Source organism: Carcharodon carcharias, chromosome 10, assembly GCF_017639515.1.
Source record: "Carcharodon carcharias isolate sCarCar2 chromosome 10, sCarCar2.pri, whole genome shotgun sequence".
In the NCBI taxonomy this organism is placed as follows: Eukaryota; Metazoa; Chordata; class Chondrichthyes; order Lamniformes; family Lamnidae; genus Carcharodon; species Carcharodon carcharias.
Window position 1 is genome coordinate 32,113,801 of NC_054476.1, and position 21,988 is coordinate 32,135,788.

Consider the following 21,988-nt stretch of genomic DNA (forward strand, 5'->3'; position numbering starts at 1 on the left):
CAACTCGAGTTGCCAGTTTTCTACCATACTCTTGGCAGGGAGGCGGGTGGGGTGGGATTTATATGCTTGTCTCCGGCACCATCAAGCTGGTTATTTTGAATATTAGAATGGAATTGGCAGTGCTGGATCAACAACCAGAGCCGTCCACCAGTGCCTTGGAGCAAGTGCCACTTGTGCACTTTTAAACTGTTTTTTTCCCTTCCTGCTGTTACCCAGGACAAAAATGCGGCAGAAAAGATAATAGCACAAAGGGAACTGTTATTCATTTTCCTCTGTTTCACTGAGGTTAAAATGATGAGGAGGGAATAAAGCATTTTTTTTATTATGGCGGGGCGCTGCTGGCACAGGGAGGTGATGGTTTAGTGTGCCTGTGTTTCATAGTATGCTGTCAGTGGGATGAAGCAGTAGGCTTCTGCTTTATGGATAGATTCCCAGGATTGACGATTCCTTGCCGTACTGTGGTGTTCTTGGCACTGATGTAGAAGTTTAAAAAAATAATTCCTGGAAAACAGTTACACAACACTTGTCACCTGTGCCAGCCAACCTCTCAATGTCAAATAGCTATATTTAAAGAACTGAGCGTTTTATCCAGTCTGACTACCCATCCAGTTTATCTCTATAACCAATTTGGGGACATGCCCATCACATTTTAGCTATCAAACATGAACATTTCTACACTGCATAAAAAGGTACAGGAGAGAAGATCGAGTCCTTTCCCACTGAGTTTTTCTGACTTTGGGGAGAAGCCATGGATGTACTGGCAACTGCCAGTCTCCTGATAACTGATGGATCTCTATTTAACCTCAGGATTTGCTTTGTTCACCTCAATTAAATCAAATTGCGTGTGTGCGTGACATGGTATAATAATGTGGACCTTATTAAACAGCCTCTATTCTTACTGACTGAGCGATGCCTTGAGAGATTGCAATACTCTTAGTAGTGTTTGTGTAGTTTTCTGCCTGTACTCTCGCTCAACATTGGTGCTTGTTTCTTGACATAAGTTGCATTTAGGGAGCTGGGGTTACTCATTGCTGGGGCAGGAGGCCCAATGCTTTGCTTCTAAGTGAGTCTTCAAGATTGTCTGTTCTTTACAATGCGAGACCAAATGTACTTAGAGATGGGGAACAGAGAAGAGTTTTTGTTTGGGGGAGAGTTTAAATAGGAGATTCTGACAGACTGTGAACACATTGGATTTTGTTTCTCCTTAGTGACCCTTGTAGGTACCTAAAAAATGGCCCAGGCTCTCCATTTGGTGTTTGTGGGGTGTTTCTGTGTGCCAGCTGGATTCACATTTATCTACACCAGAAAAAAAAAGAATTTAATGCACATGAAGCACTCTGAGATGTGTATAAGAGGCATCAGCAGATGCTTTACAAATGTATGTATTTCCTTCTGAATCTTTGACACACTGCTCACGACTCACTGGAAAAGGTGAGAATGGAATAGGAGATTTGACAATACGCAGTGCACTTTGGAGATGTTCCATCAGTAGAAAGGCGTTTCCTTGAAATGACTTTGTCAAGAATTGAAGTAGCTTTGCCTCCCTACCTGGGATACAGAAAGTTCTCAAAATTTCTGTGGTAATGTTTGCTGCACTGTCCACTGGAGCACTCAAAATAAAAGAAGACTTGCATTTATATGCGTCTCTCACAACCTCAGGACAGCCCAAAGCACTTTGCCAAGTCTTGCATTGTTATGACCTGAGAGAGGAGCAGGGCTTTAGTTTAATTTCTCATGTGACTGACACCAGACAGTGCAGTGCTCCTGTTAGGCAGATGTCTATCAGGGATATCAATGGTTTTAGTTCATAGTGCCACCCACAATTGTTCTATTTTCCATTCAGTGTCTGAAGAGCTCGGTAAGCAAATGGTGCTGAAAGAGTTGGGGAACTCCTGGTGTGCTATCAGTTAAACTGCATGTTTTCTATCAATATGTTCAAGTGCATGACATGCAATGTCCCCCCTAGCTGGGGAGTAAACAGGTGGTGATATGTTCAGGTTGTTCCATGTGAATTTGAATCTGCGCTAGATGGATCGGAGAATTTAAATATTGTACAGGAGCTGGTCCCCGATATGCAAGCTGCACTCTATTGTTTGCTGCCTGCCTTTTGAAGACGAGCGAAGAGATTATGTAGGTGTTAAGTGACTCATGCAGTGAAGTTGTTGTGTTTTTACATCACCTAACAATAATACAACATGCCTCTTTATCCATTGAAGTCAGTTTATCTACCCTGTGTTGACAAATAAACAGTATTTGCTCCCGCACAATCAAGTGGTTTGTAATTGGCATTGCAACCCATAGCCCGAGGAGGAGGTGGAAGCTGAATGATGCCAGCTTGTATTTCCATTTTATGAAAGCAAATGTTCTTTTGGAGACTAGTCACTTGTCTCATCTCATAGCTATCAAACAAGAGTGTCCAAGTTGTTGCCTTTATAGGCCACTTAGGGTATCATGGAGTCTAGATTGGGATACCACACTTAAAAGTTTAATTCAACATTGCCTTCAATTTGTGTATACTCGAATTACTGGAACTGACAGATCAGGTTGTTAGGATTTATTCACCAATAATTGAAGCAGACCTCTTCAAACCTCAATGTTCACAAAATTCAAACTGGTGTCCTTAGAAACATAAACTCAAAAACAACTGAGTTGTTTCTGTTTCATGGGCAAAGTTCAGGGAAACCCAAGTGGCATAAGAGTTTGCCACAGGACTGTTGAAAGAATCTAATAAGGTGGATGCTTTTGCCCTCCAGTGCTGTACATTCTGACCTATTATGATGAAGTCCCATCACAAGCTGTACTTCATCAGGGCTTCAGGACACCGGCTAAAGCTGCTTGTAAACCAAGAGCCATGTTGACTGAACGTGAACAGTTTGTTAATAAAAGCGGCTCAAAGCTATTCATAAGATTGCTCAGATAGCTTCTAGTTTGTATGTGTTTGTGTGTGCATGCGCGCTTTTTTATGTAGCAATCAAAAACCCATCCTCTTGTTGCAGGCAAAAAATTCACAGGAGCATGCAAGCTCCTTGTATTTGATGTAACTCTTTCGAGTACAAACACGTTTCTATCTGTTCCTATTCAGATGAAGTTACATTGTTTCATAGTTTGCCATTGTGAGGTTTGAACTCTTGATCTTGGGGTTACAAACCCAGTACCATAATCACTGGCTATTTAGGCCAAGCCCCTTATGGTTCACAATTTAAATGGGTAGCTCTTTCGAGTACAAACACGTTTCCATCTGTTTCAGATGAAGTTACATTGTTTCATAGTTTGCTGTTGTGAGATTTGAACTCTTGATCTTGGGGTTACAAGCCCAGTACCATAACCACTTGGCTATTTAGGCCAAGCTTTTTTAAATCCAGTCCCATGTAACTCTTTCGAGTACAAACACGTTTCCATCTGTTCCTATTCAGATGAAGTTATATTGTTTCATAGTTTGCCATTGTGAGATTTGAACTCTTGATCTTGGGGTTACAAACCCAGTACCATAACCACTTGGCTATTTAGGCCAAGCCCTGTACTTGATGTAACTCTTTCGAGTACAAACCCGTTTCCATCTGTTTCAGATGAAGTTACATTGTTTCATAGTTTGCCATTGTGAGATTTGAACTCTTGATCTTGGGGTTACAAACCCAGTACCATAACCACTTGGCTATTTGTCCCGGGCCAAAATTATAGCACCCAACATGGGGCTCGAACCCACGACCCTGAGATTAAAAGTCTATAGCTCTACCGACTGAGCTAGCCATGAATGTAAATTTTTTTGTCTATTAAAGACTTCACCAGGACAAGCATCATAGTTTGCCATTGTGAGATTTGAACTCTTGATCTTGGGGTTACAAAACCAGTACCATAACCACTTGGCTATTTAGGCCAAGCCCACCTGTACTTGATGTAACTCTTTCGAGTACAAACACGTTTCCATCTGTTATCAGATGAAGTTACATTGTTTTATAGTTTGCCATTGTGAGATTTGAACTCTTGATCTTAGGGTTACAAACCCAGTACCATAACCACTTGGCTATTTAGGTGCACGGTTGGGGGCTGACCCTTAATTGACACCTTGCTCCAGAAGTCGTAAAAAAAAATGTTGCTTCCCTTCCCTTCCATTAAAAAAAAACCTGTAAAGATGAGCATGACTTGTTAGATTGAGAAGCTTAAGTAAGAGAATTAAATGCACAAAAGATAAAGGCCCCAACAAGGGATCCACTTTAAGCCGATTGCACAGTCCAAATTGTAAAGGGATGTGCCACAATTCACTGAGCCGCTACAAAACTGCAAACAGAAGTTTTGAGACAGGCCAGTTATATTTCTTCAAAAACTTTGTCCTGTGTTTCATCCTGCAGGCAATATCCAACTCAAGGCACAAATTCAAAAACAATGTACTTTTTGTTTTCTGTGCGTTTTCATCCCTCCTTTCTTGAAAATATCGACTTCTTGCTGGTTACATCACACTGGAATTACTAGTCCTCTAGTCACTGCTGTCAGTGGCCATTATTCATAGGTGACGTTTGATAACATCCGCAACTTATTGGTCTTCAGCGGGACCATCACCACTGAATCTGAAGCTGCGTTCACTTCCTGCATGGCTAGCCAAAAAGCAAATAGCAAAAGTGGGAACTCCCCTGCCCCTCCTTGATTTTTGCCCCGCCCCACCCCCCTCACTCTCTGCCACCCTTGCACCCTTCAAAACTCAGGGCTGTGGAACCTGCTTGTATCACCCTAATTGTCAGGTTGTTTGTCAAAGATCAGTATTGGCAGGAGGTTAACCACTCATGCAGGTGAATGAAGGCTGTTGTTTTGTGGGGGTGAGTGTTAACCCAGCTTTCAGTATGTGCTCAGCCAGGTGGAGATGAGCACCAACCACAGCATTGACAACACTGAAAAGGGAAATGAGAATTGTTAGTACCCTGCGCTGTACTTCGGATGAGGGAGCAGGATCAGCTTTGTGGCTATTTTGAATAATTGCAAGTATTTGCCAATTTGTGTATCAGCCTTCATCAATATTTTCCACTTTATAAAAGTATCCTGAGGGTATCCATAGCCAATTTTGCAGGAAATAGAATCCATATTTACCTAATCTTTTCCACGTATGAAAACCAGCCCTTGAAGTTTAATTGTGCAGTAGTTTCAGATCGAACCAATGCTGTGTATTCTTTTTTTCTTTGCTCATGGGATGTGGGCATCGCTAGCCAGGCCAGCATTTATTGCCCATTCCTAATTGCCCTGGAGAAGATGGTGGTGAGCTGTCTTCTTGAACCGCTGCAGGCCATGTGGTGTAGGCACACCCACAGTGCTGTTAGGGAGGGAGCTCCAGGATTTTGATCCAGTGACAGTGAAGGAACGGCGATATATTTCCAAGTCAGGATGGTGAGTAGCTTAGAGGGGAACTTCCAGTTGGCGGTGTTCCCATGTGTCTGCTGCCCTTGCCCACCTAGATGGTAGTGGTTGTGGGTTTGGAAGGTGCTGGAACAAAAGGTTTGGTGAGTTGCTGCAGTGCAACTATATAATGTGTACCAAACAGACTGACTAAGCAGAGGGAGAGGGTCAAGTGAGGCTGTCAAGTTCAAGTTTCTACTGGGGGAAGATTTTAATGTAGGTCACTGCTGGCACTCGATTTTCAGATCTTTCTGCAGTATGCTGTAAAGTTTCTTTATCTAACCCCCAGATTTTCAAAAGTTTCTGTTGTCTTATGCAAATGCCCACCACTAGTTTCTGCCTTAATAAGTGCAATGTTCTGGATCATGGATCGCCACAGGTGGAGACGCAACACGTTCTAGTTCCAGTCTTCCCTTTGAACTACTTCTGACTGCCAACAAAGCTGCAAATGATCCTGTTCTCATTTCATGTTCACAAGTGCACATCTCCAGAATGGAAAGTTGGATTCATCAGTCATTAGGAACAGAGACCTTTGTCTGTTTTTTTTCTCTCAAATCCTGGGACATTAAGAGCATTTGTGATTGCACCCCCTGCCCCACTGCCTCCCTGAGAGATACATTGAACCCAATATCTTGCTTTGGTGGGGTTTGGCTTGTTAGGTCAATCCATTTTGTTACTCTATCAGGGTTTGATGTCGTGACTATAACTGATCGGTGTTGCTGAATTCAGCTTGTAGCATTAAAGGCAGTGAATGACAGGCAACTACTTCAAAACTAACGTTGAATTTTACTAATGGAGAGTCTTTTGGCTTCTCATGATTCAATGCAATCACATTAAGTGTTGTGTTAGACATGTTTGCAGAGAGTTTGCATCAGCCCAGCAGCTAGCTAATCAGTTGAAAGCAGATTTAGCAACTGGGGGCAGCACTCTGATACCTCTGTATTGAGAGGTCCTTATCCATAGCTCTTCTTTTAGTCCATAATTGCTTTCAAGCAGGTATTTTGAAGATAAAAACAAAAAACTGCGGATGCTGGAAATCCAAAACAAAAACAGAATTACCTGGAAAAACTCAGCAGATCTGGCAGCATCGGCGGAGAAAAAAAGAGTTGACATTTCGAGTCCTCATGACCCTTCAACAGAACTATTTTAAAGCTTCTGCCTAAAATTATTGTGTATTTGTTAAAACTAATTTTTGGGAATTGACCAGTTTTTAAGGATACAATATTAGCTGCATGCTGCTTTAAGTTGTGGATTTGATCAAAAACTGTATTAGAAAACCAGTCAGACAGGCATGGAATAACCTCACATCAGTGAACACATCATTTTCACCATTAAAAGAATTGAGGCCTGTAACCAGCTTTCTTTTAATTGAGAAACTTTCCTGACTTTCTTAAGAATTCCAAAGTGCATTCCAAGCTGATGTACAAGATTCTAAGAGTTTTAATTAAAAAAGCCACAGTTCGTAGTGTTGGGTCTCGGGGTCATTGGAGCCTCAAACCTTCTAGTAACATCCTGGTACCAAATTAGGCTTGTACAATAAGTATATGGTGATATTTTTCCAGCATCACATGCACTTAGTTACAACTTCTGGTGGGGGTAGGGCTGCAAGGAGCATTTCTTTTCACCATCCACCCTAATTTTTTAAAAAATCATTCATAGGATGTAGGTTTTGCTGGCTAGGCCAGCATTTATTTCCCATCCCTAAATGCCCTTGAGAAAGTGATGGTGAGCTGCCTTCTTGAAATCCTATGGTCCAAATTTTATGGGCTGATTTAGGTCCCCCTTCTTCTCTCTACTTTAAATCCTAGAATTGTTCCCAGTGTCTCCCCACTATCCCAACCTCAACTCATATGTGATTGTGCATCTGACTTGTGTCATGTAGTGGACTGTGTAGAAATATGTTAAGCAACTATACCTGTGCAGAAGAACACCATGTTTTTACTCATGGAATAATCTCACATCATGGAAAATAATTTCCAGGAATAACAGAATTTAGCTTTATATGCTAATTGAGAAACTTCCCTGGCTTTCTTGTGAATCTCACGAGAGCATTTCTACTTGATGTCTAAGCAAAAGTTTGCTTACAGGATTTTAATGTTACCTCGTAATCAACACCCGGTTACAGAATATTTTGCTGCAACCTTCCCTGAAATATAAGCCACTGCAGAGGTTCTCATTCCAAGTCTGTGAGCAATCATGTCACTGCAATAAAATCCAAGCTAACAGCTTGTGCACAGAACTGCAGAGCAGTTCAATTTGAAAATGTCCATCAACCTTTAGAGCCATTAATGTAATAAGTAAAATATCCATTAATAGTATAACAGTATTAAATTGTACACAAATTTTATTTGTCTCTCTCCTCATTTTCTTCCTCTCTCTTCCCCCTTTACTCCCAACATTCTCCTTTCCTTTTCCTCTTGCTTCTTTCTTTTCACTTTAACCCTCCCCCCACTTCTTCTGCACCCCTCCCGCTCCCCTTTCTGCCTCTTTGCCTCTCTGCATTCTTTGTCTTCCCTGCACTATCATTCCTCCCTTGTTTTATTCTTCTCTCTTCATTCTTTGCTCCTCTCCACCTACTTTCTCCCTTCCCCTTATCTTCTTTCTGCCCATCTTACTCTTCTTCCCCCTTTCCTCTTTCCTCACTTCCTTTCCTCTTGAAGAAGTGCTGCACTGTTTCTCAGATAAAACGTTACACTGAGGCCCCATCCACCCAACTTGTTTTTCAAAGTAAGGCAAAAGAGTTCTTTCGGTGTCTCGACCAATATTTAACCCTGAACCAACATGATTAAACACAGATTATCTCATTATTTATTTCTTTGCTGTTTGTGGGATCTTTCTGTGTGCATTATGGTTGCTATATTACAACAGTTAGCACACTTCAAAAGGTACTTCTTTGCCTGTCAAGTGCTTTGGTCCTGAGGGTGTTAAAGGCATTATATAAATGCATATCTTTTTCCCTTCCCTCATCTATTGATGAAAACCTTTAGCTCAGCATTGAGTTGTTGCCCATACACCCCAGATCTCTTAGGGTTAGACCAAAACTGAAATATATTGCCCAGTTCCGGACGCCGCAATTTAGGAAGGATGCAAGGGTCCTTGAGAAGGCGCAGAGGAGATTTACTAGAGTGGTACCAGGGATGGGGGATTTCTGCTATAAGGTTAGGTTGGAGAAGCAAAGTTTGTTCTCCTTGGAACAAAGAAAATTGAGGAGCAATTAGATGGAGGTGTAAAAGATTATGACAGATTTGGATAAAGTAGACAAAGAAAATCTGTTCCCATCAGCTGATGGTAGAAGGACTAGGGGACACAGATTTAGGGCTTGAGCAAGAAATGCTGGAGAGGTATGAAGAACTTTTCATGCAGCCATATGTAATGATCTGAAACTTGCTGCTTATGAGGGTGGTGAAAGTGGAAACTATTAATGATTTCAAAAAGAAATCGGATCCGCACATAAGGGAAATAAACTTGCATGGCTGTGGGAATAGGACTGACTGGTTTGCTCTGTTTGGAACCGGCATGGACTCGATGGGCCAAATGGCCTCTTCCTGTTCAAGTGATTTTGACTTTAATACTCTATTCTGCTTCCGTATCTGAGAAAAGTCTTTTCCCTCATACACCTGGGCACCATGCAAGAACTTTTGTTGCCTGCTAACCGGTTCCTCCAACCTTTCTCCACCCCAACGTTTCTCCTATTTTTGCAAGTATGTCTCACCACGTGCTCCTTTCTAACAACAACTTGTATTTTAATAGAATGGTTGAAGTGCAGGTTCCCTGTAACTGAACCAAGAAAGGCTTAAAAAATTGAAAAAGAGAGGATTAAGGGAGTTGCGGTGGAGGCTTATAGAATTATGAAAGGTTTGGGTTGGTAAATGGTGATGGGCTGACTCTATCAGTTTGCAAATTGGTAACACAGAGGTACAAGCTTAGGGTTATTACCAGATAGGTAACTCAGGAGGTTAGAAGATTCTGTTCCATACATACAAAGGATTATTGCAACATGGAATGCTGTGTCATGAGTATTACTTCAGGCTGAGATTATTTTTATCATTTAAAAAGAATTGGATATATATTTGAAAAGGAAGCATATTAAACCAAATGAGAAACTGGGTTGAAAATAGTTCAGTGGCCCCCTCCTGTTCTCTAATTGCCATGATTCTGTGTTCTCAATGTTGAAATTATTACATTGCCTCATATTAAGACTTTTTTGTTCTAAAATTCTCTCTGTGGTACACCTTACCCTCCCCTTCCACTCTTCCTATTTATGCTAAAATCGAAAGTTTAGTCTAATCATCACTTCCTGACTGCTGGTGCTTTCCATTGCTTTTTCACCTCAGCCAGCACTTTGGGCCTTGCCTCTTAACCTTGCTTTCTCAATTACATATTAGAAAGTTCAAACTATGGTTTGAATTAGTTAGCTGGGTGATTGTAATTCTAACAACATGCCAAGCTACACTTAACCTTATTTATATTAGCAGATCAGCCCGGATCTAATTGAATGCTACAGCAGGCCTGAGGGGCTAAATGGCCTACTCCTGTTCCCATTATTCCGATGTCCCTCTTACCACCTCTGTCTGCTTGAGTATACAGTTATTACTTATTATTTCCAATCCTGTGTAGTGCCTATCAGATATTAAAACGCCTGAAGCTAAAAGGGAAATAAATTTTAACTTGCAAAACAATACATGATTGATTTGTATTTAGACTGTGCTTTTTAATTGCATAATGCCTGCCTCTCCAATTTGTTCTACTCTTTTAAGACTTATCTTAAAACCCATGAACTTCACCAACGTTTTGGTCACTCCTTCAAGTATAGGAACATAAGAAATCAAAGCAGAAATCAGACATTTGGCCCATCAAGCCTGCTTCACTATCCATCATGGGTAAAAACACAGGTGATCTTCTACCTCAGCTCCACTTTTGTGTGTTATCCCCATATCCCTTAATTCCCTTAGTGTCCAAAAATCTTTCCATTTAAGTCTTTGTATATACTCAACAGCTTAGCAACTACAACCTTCTGTGATGGAGAATTCTGAAAATTTGCAACCCTCTGAGTGAAGAAATAAAGAAGACTGACTGTTAATAAACTGACTTGGAGGGTAGGCATTGTTTGCTGATAGGGTAGCATGTAACCTTGCTTTTTTGGTGTTTGACCTCCCCAATGTTTTTTGTGTGAAGTTAGGAACTGGGATAGTGCAAAATCTGAGGGCAGCTCATTGAATAATTGAGCCTCTTAAAAAAAAACTTTCAGCAACTAATATTTAAAAGCAGCTTGTTTCTGGAGTAGAAATAGTGCGTTTAACACAAATCTGCATTATGTGGGTCATGCAGCGTGAATTCTCAGTGCCCTGGATTAGGCACAATAAAATGAGAAAGTACACTTTGTACAAGTGCAAACGTGGCCTTCTCTTTCTTTCACTAAAACTGTTGCAAGGGCAAAAACACCTCCTCTCAAATCCATGCCTCTTGTTTTACCAAATAAGTACAGATATTTTTGAACTATGTGAAGAATTTAGGAAACATTCTTTAGCAGCGCTTCTCTGTGGCCTCTTGTGCAATGCTGTAATTTTCCATTATTTTCCTGGTGAAAAATGAACTATCCTTTTTGTGCTGCCCAAGTCCATTAGATTTTCAGGGATGTAAACAGGAAGAGGAGTTCTATTTCCATCCTCTGGCCAGCTTTTCCAGTGCTCCAAACTATTTCATTTTTAATGCGTGCAGGAATAGCTCTTTGAGCCCAAATTTGAATTGGTGAAACATGACAGGCTGGCTTAAAATAGAAAGGGCAGGGAGTCGTTGGGGGCATTGCTGTTTGACTGCTGTAGATGGTGAAACTGGCTGGCTGGAAAGGTGAAAGAAGCCAGAAGTAAATACTGCATCGGATCTTTGATATGCTCAAGGTCAGCATGTTCTGTAAGTGTACCTATGTGAAAGAGAGAGAGATGAGTACAAAGCATAGTAGTGGCCAGAACAGTTTGTAAACTGATTTGTTTTGGACTTAGTTTGACCTCACAGCAGAATGTCAGGAGAGTTGAGTTCCCTGCAAGCAGAGCGGAAGAACGTAAAGTGCCTCAGGGTGTTCCGAGTTTCTGTTTCAGCTCCCATAAACCCAAAGTTGCAGCTTTGCATTTCTCTGAATAAGCAGTTTCCTCCCCTCATTGGAGCTTCCTCAACATCACTTCCCAGCTCCAAAGCGCAGATTACCAGCTCATTGAAGTGAAACCCAAATCCCCCTTCTCAAGTAATTTACTGCTTTTGTATAGTGTAATATTAGCAGATGAGTGTTCATGTGCTCCCCTGACATTCCACTGTCAAGTTAACAAAAAAATAAATGGATTAATGCGTTCATGAAACTAATAGGCTGCGGGCTTTCTTAGGAATCGGGGAAGGCTGTTCAGCCCCTCAGATATGCCCCATAATTAATTTAGATCGCAGCTGACCTGCACCTCAACTCCCTTTACCTGCCATAGCTCCAGAATCCTTAATTGATTGAAATTGCTTTAACAATTACCTAACAAAAGCCTATCCATCGCAGTCTTGAAAGCTCCAATTAACCGCTGGCATCCACAGCCTTTTGAGGTTGAAGTTCCAAATTTCTACTGCCCTTTGCTCTGAATATGTGCTTCCTGATGTAAGATTCTGTCTACTTGTGCCCCAACCATTATGTGCTTGTTTGCTTATATTGGCTATTGTCAGTTACAGACTTCGTCTTTTGCCCTGCTGTTTGTAGACAGACCTAAGGAACTGTGTGTAGAGCATTATAATGATGTGTTTGCCTCTGTGCAGTGTTGTAACTTATAAAGCACTATGGTCCATATGATAGATTTAAAGTGAACACTACCATCATTCAGATTTATTCGGGGCAGAATTTTCTGCCTGTTAGGCGGGCGGGCCCGACTCAATCTCTAGCGGGCAGGGAGCCGATCCCCACCAGCGAAGCAGGCCGCACCGCCATTTTCCGTGGGTGGGCCAATTAAGGCCCGCCCAGCATGATGTCCGGCGGGAAGCGCTATGCGCACCCTGTGTGGGTGGGGGGATTCCCTAAAAGCAAGAGTGCGCTCTTTCGCGCATATGTACAAAAGAGCGCACTTCGCCCTGAGGCTAAGCGCAGCCTCAGGGAGATTGCCTGGAGTTTGAAAAATATTAAAAATAGAAAAAAAAACCCTTACATGTCCCCCTCGTGTGACAATGTCACATGAGTTAGGACATGTTCATAATTTACAGAATAACTTTATTAAAATTTTTAAAACTCTGCATGAAACCTCATCCCACCGCTGGATGAGGCTTCATGTTTTCTCTATTTGCCGCCGGGGCTCCTGGCCTGCCTGCCAACCTTAAGGTTGGATGGGTAGGTCCTTCTATTGGTTAAATGATCCTGTCAATGGCCTCAATTAGCTATTGACAGGTCGGTGGGCCCGCAGCTGATTTTGCTGCGCCCCCACCATCCTGAAAATCTAACTGGGGCGGGATGACGTCGGGGTTCTGCCCGACATCATCCTGCGTCGTTTTACGTGTCAGCGAGCAGGCCCTGCCCCCTGCTTGCCAACGGCAAAATTCTGCCCTCAGTTTATGATACTGTGTCGGAGCTATAAAAAGAAAGACTTTCATTTCAATAGCGCTTGTCCCAACCATCAGACATTGCAAAGTACTATATAGGCAATTAAGTACTTTTTGAAGTAAGGTCATTGTTGTAATGTAGGAAACTTGGTAACCTATTTGAATTTGGCAAACTCCCATAAACATCAATTTGATAACGACTGGGTAATCATTTTCTTTTGTGATGTTGATTGGGGGATAACTATTGACCAGGACACCGGGGATATCTGCTCTTCTTTGCATTAATGGCACGGGATCTTTTACATCCATCTGAGCAGGCCGGTGCTGCCTCAGTTTAATGTCTAATCTGAAAGCCGACACCTCTGACAATGCACTGCTGCCTCGGTAGTGCAATGGAGTCTCAGTTTTGATTTTTGTGCTCAATCTCTGGAGTGGGACTTGAATCTGGAATGTTGTGATTTAGAGGCGAGCCATGGCTGATACGATGTGCTGATGAGGATTGAAGTGAAATGTAATGGTTAGTGTGTGAAATGGTCTTGTGTGCACTAAGTTATGCGAAATGCCTAGCAGTGCAATTAGATGTTGACTTATTTGACATGAGGGTGAAATTCTAGTGGCACAGGTCTATCACAGGCACTGGGAGCACCTTGGAATGATGAGTGCCAAAATACAAGTCTTGGCACAATGTTCAAGTGTATCATGCTTTTCAATCCCCTAGCATTCTGGTAACAATACACAAGATAGATTCAGCTGGAACATTAGGTTGGTGTTCTCTGAGAAGGACTAAGGGAGAATTCAATCCATTTCTTAGTAACTATGTGACACAGCAAAAGCAAACAGGAGTGATAAAGACTGTTAGGTATTCTGTAGAGAACTTGAGAAAATTTAATTAATTTCTGGAGATCTCCAAGAGCACAGCAGAGATGTATTGGGCAGTTGGTAATGTTGATTGGATTGCAAGAAAGCATCTTATCAGCTGGACCTTAGCTTGGAGCTGTTGGCAGGCCAGGCAGGAACTTCCATTCCAATCTCCGTTCAGCAATATGTTCATAAGACAGTGTGTGTCAGCCATGGCTCAGCATTAACACTCTTGCCTTTATTGTGTTTTTTTAAAATAGCAACACCTTTTGATATAGCGCCTTGAATGTAGTAAAATGTCTCGAGGAATTTCACAGGAACATCATCAAACAAAATTTGTTATTGTGCCTTCATAAGGAGACATTAGGACAGGTGACCAAAAGCTTGCTCAGAGTGGTGGGTTTTAAGCGAGGGATTCAGCCAAAACACGCCTGTGAATGGATATGGAAACTCAAGTTACATAGACCTGGTTACATAGCAAAATTAGGATGGATATGTCCTGGTAGTAAACAGAGAATGGACAAGGATAGATAGCAAAGGAGCTCCATGGGAAGCCGTCACCACAGAAGCTTCAACATTTGAAGGCATTCACACCATTGTTACTATTCCATTGTTTCATATTGCTATTTCTTTCTTTATCGGTCATTTGCTTTGGAAATTAAGGTTCAGCTTGTCTCCTATGCCATTTATTAATCTATTGAACACACAGTCACTCACTCTCACTCCCACATTCACTCAGACACACACACTCACTCCCACACACACACTCAGTCACTCACACATACATGCATGCACGCTTTCACAGACACACACGCTCACTCCCACACAAACTCATAGACACACACTCTCACTCCCACACACATGCTCAGTCCCTCACTCCATCAAAACATTGGCCTCCACAGGCCTGATGCGGTTTCTCTTTCCCCCCCTGCCCACAACCAGGTCGCCTAAATATCACCCTCCCTAGGCCTGACGTACCTGGCTCCCTGGGTTCCTGCCCCTTCTTTCCTTGTCTTCCTGGGATCTAGCCCTACCATTGCTCAACTTCCCAGGCTCCAGCCCCGCCATTGCTCATCTCTCCGGGTTCCAGCCCCGCTGTTGCTCTTCTCTCTGGGTTCCAGCCCTGCCGTTGCTCATCTCTCCGGGCTCCAGCCCTGCCATTGCTCATCTCTCCGGGCTCCAGCCCTGCCGTTGCTCATCTCTCTGGGCTCCAGCCCCGCCGTTGCTCGTCTCTCCGGGCTCCAGCCCTTCCGTTGCTCGGCTCTCCGGGCTCCAGCCCTACCTTTGCTTGGCTCCCTGTGCTTTAGCCCCATTATGTCTTCGCTTCCCTTGGCCAGTGTTTGCTGCTCCTCCAATCAGAAACTGTTTCTCTTGCCAAACGCAGGAGAGAAATGGCCTGTGATTGGAGGAGCATCTCCATGCAGAATTTTCCATTGAAATTCACCTGTTTGATTGGAATTTTGATAACTGGTCCCGGGCCCACATTGAGGGGATGAGGCCTGGGGGTCGTAAGTTGGACAAGCCTGTCCTACAGTATTTCGAAGAAGAGGCAGGGGAGTTCTCAAGTGTTCTGGACAATATCTATCTCTTAACCAACATTACAAACAAATTATCTGATGTCATTACTGTTTGTGTGAGCTTGTTGTATTCATACAGGCTGCCAGCTTTCCTACATCACAACATTGACGACATTTAAAAGTACTCCCTTAACTGTAAAATGTATTAGGGCATCCCTGAGTTTGTGAAAAATGTTATGTAAATGCATCTCTTCTCTTTCTGTAAAGGATACCAGTGCAGAATGAATGTCAGTTTGGCTACATTGATGATATTCTCAGTTATGGGTTTGCTCTAGAACCTGAGCACATAATCTAGATTGATGCCATAGCTATGAGAGAATATTTCATTTTCAAAGGTGTTATCCTTTGGATGAAACGTTAAGGCAACATCTGCTACTTCAGGTAGGTGTTAAGTATCCTTCCCGGCTATGTGGAAAATTGCCCAGGTAAGTCCTGTACACAAAAAGCAGGACAAATCCAACCCAGCCAATTACTGCCCCATCAGTTGACCCTCGATCACCAGTAAAGTAATGGAAGGGATCATCAACTGTGCTATCAAGCAGCACTTGCTTAGCAATAGCCTGCTCGCGGACACCCAGTTTGGGTTCCGCCAGGGCCACTCATTACAGCCTTGGTTCAAACATGGACTAAAGAGCTAAACTCCCGAGGTGAGGTGAGAGTGACTGCCCTTGACATGAAGGCCGCATTTGACCGAGTGTGGCATCAAGGAGCCCTAGCAAAACTGGAGTCACTGGGGATCGGGGAAAACTCACCACTGGTTGGAGTCATACCTAGCACAAAGGAAGATGGTTGTGGTTGTTGGAGGTCAGTCATCTCAGCTCCAGGACATCACTGCAGGAGTTGCTCAGGGTAGTGTTCTCTGCCCAACCATCTTCAGCTGCTTCATCAATGACCTTCCATCCATCATAAGGTCAGAAGTGTGGATGTTTGCTGATGACTGCACAACGTTCACCATTCACGACTTCTCAGACACTGAAGTTGCCCATGTCCAAATGCAGCAAGACCTAGACAATATCCAGGCTTGGGCTGAAAAGTGGCGAGTAACATTTGCGCCACACAAGTGTCAGGCAATGACCATCTCCAACAAGAGAGAATCCAACCTTCGCCTCTTGATGTTCAATGGCATTACCAGCACTGAATCCCCCACTAACAACGCATTGACCAGAAACTGAACTGGACTAGCCATATAAATACTGTGGCTACAAGAGCCCATCAGAGGCTAGGAATCCTGCAGCAAATAGCTCATCTCCTGACTCCCCAAAACCTGTCCACCATCTACAAGGCACAAGTCAGGAGTGTGATGGAATACTCTCCACTTGCCTGGATGAGTGCAGCTCCAACAACACTCAAGTAGCTTGCCTCCATCCAGGACAATGCAGCCCGCTTGATTGGCACCACATCCACAAACGTTCACTCTCTCCCTCAACGATGTACAATAGCGGCAGTGTGTACCATCTACAAGATGCACTGTAGGAATTCACCAAGGCTCCTTTGACAGCACCTTCCAAACCCACAACCACTACCACCTAGAAAGACAAGGGCAGCAGATAGATGGGGACACCACCACCTGGAAGTTCCCCTCCAAATCACTCACCATCCTGACTTGGAAATATCGCCATTCCTTTACTGACACTGGGTCAAAATCCTGGAACTCCCTCCCTCACAGCACTGTGGGTGTACCTAAACCACATGGACTGCAGTGGTTCAAGAAGGCAGCTCACCACCACCTTCTCAAGGGCAACTAGGGATGGGCAATAAATGCTGGCCTAGCCAGTGAAGCCCACATCCTGTGAATAGATAAAAAAAGATACTATTTCAGCAAGAGCAGCAAATTCTCCTGCTGTCTGCCTCAACTAATCAGACATTGATGTCTCTGCTGTCTAAGCTACCTTGCTGTTTATCTATGTAACAACCTCATTGCATTGTAACTTACTGTATATAAAGTGCCTTAAAATTTTTGTGAACAATTTGATGAAGTGCTCTACAAATGAAGTATTTTTTTAAATGCTGGATATTCTCCAGCGTGAGGCAATAGACTGTGGATAATTTGTTGATGCCAAATTATAATTTAAACATGTTTATTTTGGCACTTCCTCCCCAACAACATCCTTTTTTACTTGTAGGTAAGAGAAAACCATCCATCAGAGTGCTAAACGAAGCTGGCAGACTGTATTGCCCATGACTGATCCGCTGTTTCACACTTCGGAGATATCTGCTGAGCTTAACTCTCTGACATACTGTGTCCTCTGTCTATTACTCTCCAACTGATGCGTGACAACTCAGTTGGGCTGATGTTGCTGGTGCTACTTGGCCTAAGGTTGGTTATTGCCATTGGTGCAGAGGGGAAGCAGATTGCGGGGAATTTTACTGTTCTTGGAATCATACATCACGCTGCCAATTCCATTCCAGTTGTGTGACCTGTATGTGGGAGTTGACTATCCAAGTGAAAATTGTTTAACATTGCAAAGTGTGAATGTAGCATATGCATTGGCACACTGGGGGCATGCTCCAAGTCAGTCATATAGCTCAGGGAATGAGGTGATGCTGCTAAATCAGTGACTTTTGTTCATCGTCTCAATCCCTTTATTAGTCACTGACTTAAAACACAGGCTTTGTAAATATTCACAGGATAGGCTTTAGCAGTACATATGGAGGGTCTGTGAACAACACTTTTAAAGAACAACAGCTTATGCAGTTCAAATCGTAGCATATTCTAGTTGGTTATTAAAGCATGTTTAAAGTGATTGCCTTTTAAGCCAATGATGCTGGTACATTCTAAGTTGGGTGTGAGTTGGGGAAGGAGAGAAATGTGGTTGAAAAGGCATAGAATTAAAATAATCAACAGAAGAATTAGAGCGGAGCTGTGGAGAATTTCTTTCACCCAGAGGGCAGTGGGGGTCTGGAACTCAATGCCTGAAAGATTGGCTGAGGCAGAAGCCCTCATTGCATTTAAAAAATATTTTGGTATGCACGTAACCTTAAGATCTATAGACAAAGGCTGGATTGCTCTTTATCAGCCAGCACGGACATAATGGGCTGAATGACCTCCTTCTGCACTGTAAATTTTCTGTCCTATGTTTTTCGCCTGCAGTGTGATGATCAGCTTACTGAAAATGCAAATGAATTGCTGGTTGCTCATTAGCCAAATTTCCAAATTGACTTCCACAGAGGCTGCTTTTTACTCAAAAGCAAAAAATAACCCCTCCAATTTTTTTTTTACATTTTTAATGACAGAGCATTAATCGGAAGATCATTAATGCTCTATGTGATCACCTTTAACTTTAAAGGCCATATAAAATAACAATCTGCAAAACGATTGGCTTAGTTGTAAACTACCAAACAAAATGAAAAGACAAATAAATAGCAGCAATGACCCAACGTAAGTTTACAGTAATCAACTATTCTATCATGAAACAGTGGAAAATAACACAGTGAGAGTGAGTTATCCTGACACACAGTCCCTGGAACATGGTGCTTCCTTGCTGCGTTTTTATTGTCACTGACTTCAGACAGAATACTCTGAAGCAGCCTGAGATACCTTTTCAGAATCGGACTGGGACAAAGGAAATTTAAAAATATCGTTGACCTCAAACAGAGCTACCAATCAAGAAGATATTATAAGAAAACTCCACAGAATTCTGGTATTTGAATTCTGTGACTTGTTCCCCCTTTCTCTGATGCTCAGTTTGGACCTGACACTTGCTCTGAGGCTATTTCCTGTGAACAAACCGGGTTCTTAATCTGCACATAGCATGACAAAAAGAATAGCATGATAGAAAATGCTCTGTTATGTTGTCACTACGCGAGGAGTCACAGACAAGCTCTCCAATCAACAATTTGTGGTATACTAGCTCGTCAGGTCGCTGGAACTGGCTTAATAACTATTCTGTTCAGTACTCCGAGCTGACTGGAGGCTTAGAATATTACTCCAGTCATGTTCTTCCTTAAGGATCTGTTCCTAGATCAGCAGTAGTGAAGTGTGAACTGTATTAACCTAGCTTTGTGCTAAAATGAGATTCTTATGTGATGCCTTAGCTCATGAGTAATATACACACTCTGAGTCTTGGAGCTGTCGTACTGCCTACCAGTTGGTACCCTGTCATCAGACACCACATTCTGCCTGGCTTTCTTGCAGGGCGGGTGTGTGTGCGTTTCCGCTTGTCAATGTTTTCTTCTCTCAGTCGTGTGTGGACGATACCATTGATTTGCTAAATATTGAAAAAAAGTTAAAGATGAGTGGAAATGTTTGAAAATGACTGAAGCTGTCACAAAGTGAAAGGATAGGGCGGAGTTCAGTAGTAAATTTGTACAGTTTTTACTTTTTTGAGGGATTTCAGTCAGAAAAACCATTGGAGTATTTCAATTTTCAGTACAAATATGTTGTATCCTTGGTGATGCTGTTAGGTTTTAGCCTATTTCTATCTACGTAACATCACCTGAACTTTGCCCAGCTGATCAGCTGTTGAAGCCCTCGTTCATGCCATTGTTAACCTCCAGACTTAACTTTAACAGCAAACTCCTGGCTGGCCTTCCACATTCTAACCTTGGTAAACTTGAAGTCATTCAAAATTTTACTGCCCATGTCTTAACTCGTACCTTATCCTGTTCACCCATCACTCTTGTACTCATTGGCCCTCATTGGCTTCTGATTAAGCAGCGCCTTGATTTTGAAATTCTCATCCTTTAAATACAAGTTGTTGTTGTTAGACCTTTATGCAATAATTTCTTCACATTCAAGATCACAGACCATTCCAGTAAACAAGCCCATATTCTGCACAACATGGAGTCCACCATTACTTGTTGCTGATGTTTATTGATCCTTGCAGTAGATATTTGGATTCAATTGTGTCAATACTTCTGTTACCTGAAGAAACTCCAGCTGCTCTTATTTGTTCTCTTGGGGCAGAGAAAGTCAAGGGGTGTGTGTGCGTGTGTGCGTGCGTGCATGCGTGTCCCCGTCTGTGCACTTTCAATTCCTTTCAACATACACTGAAAAAAATGACAGTAAATTTAGTTGTCATCATTACATTAGGTAAAAACTAATTCACAACTTGGAAAACAGAGTATGCCTCCACATTGGTAAACTTTTAAAATTTTATTTATTCATTTGTGGGATTTGGGCATCATTGGCAAGCATTTGTTGCCCCTTGAGAGGGTGGTGGTGGGTATTCTTCTTGAATCCCACCAATGTTGTGCTGCAGCTACATCCACAGTGCTGTTAGGTTAGGAAATTCAATGGTTTTGACCCAGCTACAAAGAATAATCAGCTGATATATTTCCAAGTCAGATGTGTCCGGCTTGGTGGGAACCCTCAAGGTGGTGTCTCCATGTGTCTGCGGCCTTTGTTCTTCTAGGTAGAAGAGGTCAGGGGTTTGGAAGGTGCTATCAAAGAAGCCTTGAGGCGTTGTTGCAGTGCATCTTGTAGATGGTACACTGTGTGTTGGTGGTGGAGGGAATGTATGCTTGAGATGGTTAATTGGCTGCACATCAAGTGGGCTGCTTTGCCCTGGATGATGTTGAGCTTCTTGAGTGTTGTTGTAGCAAATTAGAATTGTGTTCCATTACACTCCTAACTTGTGGACAGTAGAAAGGCATTCAGGATTCAGGATGTGAGTCATTTGCCATAAAATAACCAGCTTTTGACAGAAAGCAGGAAACTCTCAGCCAGTTTGCCTAATGTCTGTCATTGGGAAAATTATAGAATCCATTATTAAAGAGTAGTAGCAGGACATATAAAAAGTTATAATATCAGGCAGAGTCGGCATGGTTTTGTGAAAGAGAAATCATGTTTGACAAATTTATTAGAGCTCTTTGAGGATGTAAATAGCAAGGTGGATAAAGGGGAACTGGTAAATGTAGTCTATTTCGATTTCCAAAGGGCATTCAGTAAGGTGCAACATAAAAGGTTACTACAGAAGATAAGAGTTTACGGTCTTGGGGGTGATATATTAGTATGAATAGAGGACTGGTTAATTAACGGGAAACAAAGAGTTGGGATAAATGAGTCATTTACAGGATGGTAAACTAACTAGTGGAATGCCGCAGGAATCAGTGCTGGGGCCGCAACTGTTTATGATCTATATTAATGAATTGGATGAAGGGACTGACTATTATAGCCAAATTTGCTGGCAATACAAAAAATATATAAAAATAAGTTGTGAGGAGATACAAGAAGTCTGCAAAGGGATATCGATAGGTTAACTGAGTAGTCAAAAAATTGGCAGATGAAATATAATGTGGGAAAATTTGAGGTTGTGCAATTTGGCAGGAAAAGTAGAAAATCAGAATGTTATTTAAATGGAGAGAGACTATAGAATGCTGCATGCACAGGGATCTGGGTTTTCTTGTACATGAATCACAAAAAGTCAGCATGTAAGTACATCAAGTAATTAGGAAGGTAAATGGAATGTTGGCCTTTAGTGCAAAGGGGATGGAATATAAAAGTAGGAAAGTCTTAGTACAACTGTACAGGACATTGGGGAGACCACACCTAGAGTACTGTGTATAGCTTTGGTCACCTTATTTAAGGAGGGGCATACTTTCATTGGAAGCAGTTCAGAGAAGGGTCACTAGGCTGATTCCGAGGATGAGGAGTTTGTCTTATGAGAAAAGTTTGAGCA

The 21,988-nt window shown here is 42.3% G+C and overlaps 1 protein-coding gene across 4 annotated transcripts in view; it reads left to right on the forward strand.

The window, feature by feature from the left end:
* Window positions 1–21,988, forward strand: part of hipk3a (homeodomain interacting protein kinase 3a) — a 243,971-nt gene that overhangs the window by 76,997 nt on the left and 144,986 nt on the right. The window contains exon 1 of one of the 4 annotated variants that reach the window (XM_041197027.1): window positions 17,507–17,685. The exons of the other annotated variants lie outside the window; for them this stretch is intronic. Coding sequence (XP_041052961.1) covers window positions 17,636–17,685 — 50 coding nt within the window. The 5' untranslated portion in view covers window positions 17,507–17,635. Of the gene's footprint in view, window positions 1–17,506; window positions 17,686–21,988 lie in introns of those variants that run through there. 4 annotated transcript variants of the gene reach the window in all.